General features: G+C 37.0%; 1 protein-coding gene across 2 annotated transcripts in view; it reads left to right on the top strand.

Annotated features, from left to right (window-relative positions):
• MBD5 (methyl-CpG binding domain protein 5) overlaps window positions 1-7,807 on the top strand; it is a 422,713-nt gene that overhangs the window by 372,351 nt on the left and 42,555 nt on the right. For both annotated transcript variants that reach the window (XM_008059870.2, XM_008059871.2), the window contains one exon: window positions 2,470-4,605. In XM_008059870.2, coding sequence (XP_008058061.1) covers window positions 2,470-4,605 — 2,136 coding nt within the window. The remainder of the gene's footprint in view (window positions 1-2,469; window positions 4,606-7,807) is intronic.

The raw sequence follows: 7,807 nt of genomic DNA, 5'->3' as shown, positions 1-7,807 counted from the left end.
AGCTGAGGCGGAAGGATCGTCGGAGCCCAGCAGGTCAAGGCTGTGGTGGCCGGGAGCGGCCACTGCACTCCAGTCTGGGTGACAGAGTGAGACTCCAACTCAAAAAAAAAAAAAAGTTTTATCTGTTTCTACAGTCTGTTTATTGCCTTTCCAGTGACCCTAGCAGAATCTGGATCTAGGTTCTTTGTCATAACTATACATACAAGTTTAATTATTGAAATTAAAGGCAAATTTTAACTAATACAGGTAATAACAGGTATAGTTCCATCCCCTTTTAAAATGATATACTTAATTGGATTAATTACTAGTTTCAGACATAACATTAATTTCAGTTTCCTAATTTTAAACTATGTTTTCATATGACTGAGAATTACATAATTAAAAGTTCAGAAAAGTGACATAGTAGTTTTCACCTCCTTTTATTTAAATACAAAATTATTTGTTTCTGTTTGTTCTTTTGAAGATCTATTTGAATATGCCTGAAAGCACTTGACAGGTGCCTAGCATTTATACTTGCTAACACTTGTATTTTTAGTTCCTTGCTATAGCATAACATCAGCCTGACTTTTATGTATTTAGAATTTCTATTGTTTTAAAGATGGTAACTGTTTTTCGCCAGATATGGAAGAAATCCTTTCTAAACCACTGTTATTTTCTAAATTCTGTTAGTTGAATATAAAAATGTCAATGTCTACATTTTTAATCATTGAACTACAAATATTTATATAAATACATCGATACCCAAGAAAAGATGCAAGTAGGTAGTTTTGTCACTAAAGAGAACACAGTAATGTGATAATGCTAATACAAGTAACTATATTCCCACTATTTGTCAAGTACAATACTGCAAATATTTTTCATATATTACTTCTTTCATTGCAAACTTGTAAAAATCTCTTTTTAACAAGAAAGTGAGCTTCAGTTGAGTCTATCTGCTACAATTCTCTTATATCATTGGTTCCCAACTTTTCATATATTACATGAGAAATCACTATCAAAGAACATCCACCATCATAAAATCAGAGAATCTACATTTCTCAAGAAAAATATATATTCACTGCATTCTCTTACTACTTAAACGTGCCTTACATAGACATCTGTGCAGGCTGAGAGCCACTATCTTAGAAATTGTTATGATATGATTTGACCTATACACTGTCTAGCAGGTAGGAGAAATATATTTATCTTAAATGTGTAATTATCCATTAAAGTAAGTGTACTTCCTATTGCAAATGATTGTAACTATACTTGCTAATATGTTGTACATTTCAAAATAGGTGTGGCAAATATGTAGCATGAATGATGCCACTCTTATCTCCTGTGCCTGCAACAGACTCACAGACATTTTCTCATGGAGCCCAGCTAGAGCTCAGCATTCTTTTCAACACAACTCTCTAAGCGGCTACCACCAGTTGATAGGAATTGGCATATGAAACGAATTTTATTTGCCATCTCTGTTTTAGAATGCACAACTTCATAAAATAGTTAAACATCCTTAGGGGCTAAAAAACTTAAGCCTAGAATTCTGACATGATAGAATGAAAATTCTGTATGATGAATCGGCTTGCTTTTGTTGCCTGTATTCTGTCTGATCTCCAAAAGCCAAAGAGGGAGAAATGCACTCATGTAAAAAGAGAATACTCAGTTGGAACCCAATACCAAAGGTTTTAGCAGTTCAACTAAATTTCACATGAGAATCTATCCTAATAAAGGAAATTGCAATCTTTTACATAGGTTGACTAAGGCTGTTTTGTTTTTTTTTTTGACAATAATGACTAATTAAAGGCAAAGAAATCACCGTGTTACAGACATGATGTGAAGCTAAGCATGATTGCACTACCACTGCAGCTATTCTTGTTATTGCTCTCATTATAAAAGATTTGGAATTCCATTTGCTTAATTCACAGAAATTAAGAATCTGACTCTCACACTGAAAATGTTGAGATAAGGAAATATTACTATAACTATTCTGGGAAGGTTTCAGTAAGGTAACAAACATTTATGGGGTGCACATTTAAATCATTCAATAAAATATCATGCCACACAGATTACAATTTTCTATCATAACTGTGTTCTTAAAAATTTTTAATCCGACAAGATAGTAACATCACCATCTCCATGTGGGTTGGCAATCTTGAATCTGAATATTCTAAATATAATTAGAATGGTTGATGTCATTATGTACTCATTTTGATGCCCATGCTTTCTCAACAGATAAGAGGTAAAAAGCATAATAAGCAGTTACTGAGAGCCTGGTCAACTAAGAGGAATAATTTACATTTTGAAAATCAAAGTTTAACATTTGCCACAAAGAACTCTTTTTATTTACACAGAATCACAGATTTTATTTGCAGATGTCTATTTCTAGATGCCCTTCCTCCCTGTGTCCCTTCCTGATTTTCTCCTTTCCTTCCTACCACAAGAGAAGTGAAACTATTAACAAAATTCGTTTTTTCTCTTTCACATCAGATGCAACTCCTGTGGTACCTTCACGGGCAGCAACTCCAAGATCAGTAAGAAATAAGTCTCATGAAGGAATTACAAATTCAGTAATGCCTGAATGTAAGAATCCTTTCAAGTTAATGATTGGATCTTCAAATGCCATGGGAAGGCTATATGTACAAGAACTGCCTGGAAGCCAACAACAAGAACTCCACCCTGCCTACCCCCGACAGAGATTGGGCAGCAGTGAACACGGACAGAAATCTCCATTCCGTGGCAGCCATGGAGGCCTGCCCAGCCCAGCATCATCAGGTTCCCAGATATATGGAGATGGCTCAATCTCTCCAAGGACTGACCCACTTGGAAGTCCTGATGTTTTCACAAGAAATAATCCTGGTTTTCATGGAGCTCCCAATTCTAGTCCTATTCACCTGAATAGGACTCCTCTTTCTCCACCTTCAGTAATGCTACATGGTTCTCCTGTACAGTCATCTTGTGCAATGGCTGGAAGGACTAATATACCTCTTTCCCCAACCTTGACTACAAAGAGTCCAGTAATGAAAAAACCAATGTGTAATTTTTCAACTACTATGGAAATACCACGAGCAATGTTCCACCACAAACCACCCCAAGGCCCACCTCCCCCTCCTCCACCTTCTTGTGCTCTTCAGAAAAAGCCATTAACATCTGAGAAAGATCCACTTGGCATTCTTGACCCTATTCCTAGTAAACCAGTGAATCAGAACCCTGTTATCATTAATCCAACCAGTTTCCATTCAAATGTCCACTCTCAGGTACCTGTGATGAATGTAAGCATGCCTCCTGCTGTTGTTCCTTTGCCAAGTAATCTCCCTTTGCCAACTGTAAAACCTGGTCACATGAATCATGGGAGTCATGTTCAAAGAGTTCAGCATTCAGCTTCAACCTCCCTGTCCCCTTCTCCAGTGACATCCCCAGTGCACATGATGGGGACTGGAATTGGAAGGATTGAGGCATCGCCCCAAAGATCACGCTCATCTTCCACATCATCAGATCATGGAAATTTCATGATGCCACCTGTAGGACCCCAGGCCACTTGTAGTGGTATTAAGGTTCCACCCAGGTCACCAAGGTCAACAATAGGGTCCCCAAGGCCATCAATGCCATCAAGCCCCTCTACCAAGTCCGATGGACATCATCAGTACAAGGATATCCCTAATCCATTAATTGCTGGAATGAGTAATGTACTAAATCCCCCAAGCAGTGCAGCTTTTCCTACTGCATCTGCCGGAAGTGGTTCTGTAAAGAGTCAGCCTGGTTTGCTGGGAATGCCTTTAAATCAGATCTTGAACCAGCACAATGCTGCCTCCTTTCCAGCAAGTAGTTTACTCTCAGCCGCAGCCAAAGCACAGCTAGCAAATCAAAACAAACTTGCTGGTAACAACAATAGCAGCAGTAGCAATTCTGGAGCTGTTGCCGGCAGTGGCAACACTGAAGGACATAGCACTTTAAACACCATGTTCCCTCCTACTGCCAACATGCTTCTCCCAACAGGTGAAGGGCAAAGTGGTCGAGCAGCACTAAGAGATAAGCTGATGTCTCAGCAAAAAGACTCAATGCGGAAAAGAAAACAGCCACCTACCACAGTGTTGAGTTTGCTCAGACAGTCTCAAATGGATAGTTCTGCAGTTCCTAAACCTGGACCCGACTTGCTAAGGAAGCAGGGCCAGGGTTCATTTCCCATCAGTTCAATGTCTCAGTTACTACAGTCTATGAGTTGTCAAAGCTCTCACTTGAGTAGCAATAGTACCCCGGGTTGTGGGGGCTCAAATACTGCTTTGCCTTGCTCTGCTAACCAGCTGCATTTTACAGATCCCAATATGAACTCCAGTGTTCTTCAGAATTCACTGACACAGAACATACCTTTAAGAGGGGAGGCCGTGCACTGCCACAATGCAAACACTAACTTTGTTCATAGTAACAGTCCAGTCCCCAACCACCATCTTGCAGGTTTAATAAATCAGATTCAGGCTAGCGGGAACTGTGGGATGCTCAGTCAGTCGGGCATGGCTTTAGGAAATTCATTACATCCCAATCCACCTCAGTCAAGAATTTCAACGTCCTCCACTCCAGTGATACCAAACAGCATTGTTAGCAGCTATAATCAAACAAGTTCTGAAGCAGGTATGGTTTTATTAGAAAAAAGTACCCAAAGGTACTAAACTTTTCTACTTTTTTAAAAATTTGTACCAAAATATTTATTATGATAAGAAATTATCCTTTCCCCATTGTGAAATTCTCTTCGTTTCTTTAGTATTTATAATTTTATTTACAGAATGCTAGGGATTTGTCTATTAGAAAGAATAACAGCTAAGAGGATTCCATGTGTTTCTGTTATTGTCAATCTGTGTCATTTTGAATATTGTTCGACTTTCAGTTAGTTGTCTAACCGTTGGACTCTAAAACTGCAAAAGAAGCCATAGAAGGCAGGGTTTCCTGGTTCATGAGACATGCCTTTGGTCTATGCCAATATAAAAGCCATTTCCTTAGCTCTTGTTTGTATTCAGGTAAATGAAGTTCATCTTGGAAAACCCAAAAAGGCAAAAATAAGTGGATTTTTTTTTTTTCTGCTGAACAGAAATAGGTGGATGGGCAGGAAAAGGTAACTAGAAGTTGTATAAAATAGAAAGCTGTCTTATAATATGTTTTCTTATCCTAATTTGCTATCTTTTATTATTATTTGTTTGAGAAAATTCAAAAATGGACATTGGCTACTCCTTTTTTTTAAAGGTAATAATTTAAATTTTCTAATAAAAAAAGGCTTGAAAACTTGATTTTCAGAATTTTGAATCTTGGATTACGATTTTCTTGTAGAACTCTGCCACTTTAACCAATGACATTAAGGTTTTGAACCCAAATTTATTGTATCTCTTTACACGCTATTAACAAAGGAGACAAATTTATTTAAAAGTAGGCATTTGGAAAAAGACTTATATTTTGTGCAGTACTCCTCAGAAATTGTTAGAAATACTGTACAGAAGCACTTAAGAGGTAAATATATTGAGACATCAGAAGATTTGACCATAAAAACATTAGAAGAAATATTCAAAATCCAACACTAATGATTTGTGGGAAATGACAGGGAGGAAATAAAAGATGATTGTAAAGACATTATTATTCAGATATGAAAACAGCACGCTTTAAAAATCAGATTGCTACTGAAAATGAGAAAACTGCTGAGGCTTTTAATAATAAGCTAGTGTGTAGATATGTGTAGACTATAATACCACCATGCTCAGAAATGTGTTATAACCTACATGTCTTTGTTGCTGTTAGTAAAAGTGTTTTTCTTCCTGGTGTTGCCACTTACACCTGCCATCCTTCACATCTTGTGTCATGTGTTATGTTTTGATGTGAATATTTAATGAAGAACTTTTTAGTGAACTATGTTAAAAGAATATAGGAGATATTTGAAATGATTAGTGCCTTCTTGATATTCTTAGTTTGAAGAATATCATAAAACTTTATTTTTTATGTATTTAGCACAATACTTATCCCATAAGGGGCTTCCAACTTTTCGCTGACTCACTACTTTTTAGATAATTCTATACAAATGGAAATTTAATCTTACGCATTTAGCATATTAAATTTACGCAAAGTCCATATCTATTTAAAAATGTACCATATTTATTGAGCATATCTTCAGTTATTTTAATGAGATATTGTTGGTCTCACTGTATTATATAATTTTGATACCCTTTACCTCAATTTAGTTCATTTCAGGTCTAAGTTCATATGTGCAAAGTGTATATATTTGACTGATGTATTTCAATTCATCTGTAAAGGAAAAGATCAACATTTATTTATATTCTTGTTTTTTCTAATGGTCAAGTTTAGACTTATTTCATATAGTCTTGGTCATTTATTTTCTTGTTCCGTATTTTTCTGCAAAACATCTGGCCTGCGCTGCTACTGCTGGAGGTATCAAAGTATACAGGTTAAACAATGTATTAATGTAAGAAAAGTGTTAGCATATAACTAGCCAAAAGGGACAAGAATAAATGTCTAGTAATGGTATGGATGTGACCAGTCAAGGTCACAGGAAGCTAACGGGAAGCGTATATTTAATAAAAATCTAAGTAAGAATTTTTAAAATATTAAACCTAATAAAATTAAATACTAATTAATGCTCACAGGTCTGATGAGCAGCTGGTTATGAAAACAGGTTGATTTACTAATTAATGTAACTCGGTTGATGAGCTAAATATCGACGTGGTCTCTAATGCCATATTTCTTTTTGCTATGTGGTGAACTATGTCAACTGAATGTACTGTTATTGTAATTGTCTAGCCTAGTTTACACTGACATTTATTCATGCATTAAATAATCATTGAGTGCTAAGGCTGGACATTAAGAATGAGATAGTAGGTGATAGTCACAGCTATCCCTGTTAAAGCATTGCTAGGTATTCCTATCATACCAAAAAGATGTTAGAAGAAAACCACATTTTATTCTTTAAAAGTTTCTTATAGCTATCATTGAGTACCTATTATATGCCAGGTGATTTATCTATAATATTTCTAATCTGTGCCAAAATATAAGGCATTATTGTCCCATTTTACAGATGAGGAAACTGAGCCTCAAGTGACTTAAATAACTGTCCAGGATCACACATCACTGAATCGGGATTTGAAATTAAGTTCATCTCATTCTAAAATCCATTTTCTTTCCAACTGCATAAATTCTTCATCTGAAACATTTAGTTGTCAAAAATATTGTTTTCCCTTTCAAAATCTTTTAACGTCCAATAGATAATGAATTAAAGTATAGTAATGCATGTTAGAAACCACAACAGAGTGAGTCAACAGTCTTACTCTGTTGCCCAGACTGGAGTGCAGTGGTAGATCACAGCTCACTGCAGCCTCAACCTCCTAGTCTCAGGCAGTCCGTAGTCCTGAGCCTCCCAAGTAGCTGGGACTACAGGCATGCACTACTACACTCAGCTAGTTTTTTTTATTTTTGTAGAGACAAGGTCTTTCTACATTACTTAAGCTGGTCTTGAACTCCTGGGCTCAAGCAATCCTACCTTGGCCTCCCAAAGTTCTGGGATTATAGGTGTGAGCCACCGTGCCTGGCCCACATTTACAAACTTTTGATACACTTTTTAAACAAAGGTCAGTTTTTTGTGGTTTTTTTTTTTTTGAGTTGGAGTCTCACTCCGTCGTCCAGACTGGAGCGCAGTGGCCTCTCCCAGCCACCTCAGCCTCAACTTGCTGGGCTCCAGCAATCCTTCCGCCTCAGCCTTCCAAGTAGCTGGAACTACAGGCACGCGCTACCACGCCCGGCTCATTTTTTTGATTTATTGTAGAGAGGAGGTCTCGCCAAT

The sequence above is a fragment of the Carlito syrichta genome, unplaced genomic scaffold, assembly GCF_000164805.1.
Source record: "Carlito syrichta isolate Samal-C Ts95f unplaced genomic scaffold, Tarsius_syrichta-2.0.1 Scaffold304408, whole genome shotgun sequence".
NCBI classification, from domain to species: domain Eukaryota; kingdom Metazoa; phylum Chordata; class Mammalia; order Primates; family Tarsiidae; genus Carlito; species Carlito syrichta.
Note: the sequence above shows the minus strand (reverse complement) of the source record. Positions and strands in the feature narration are given on the sequence as shown.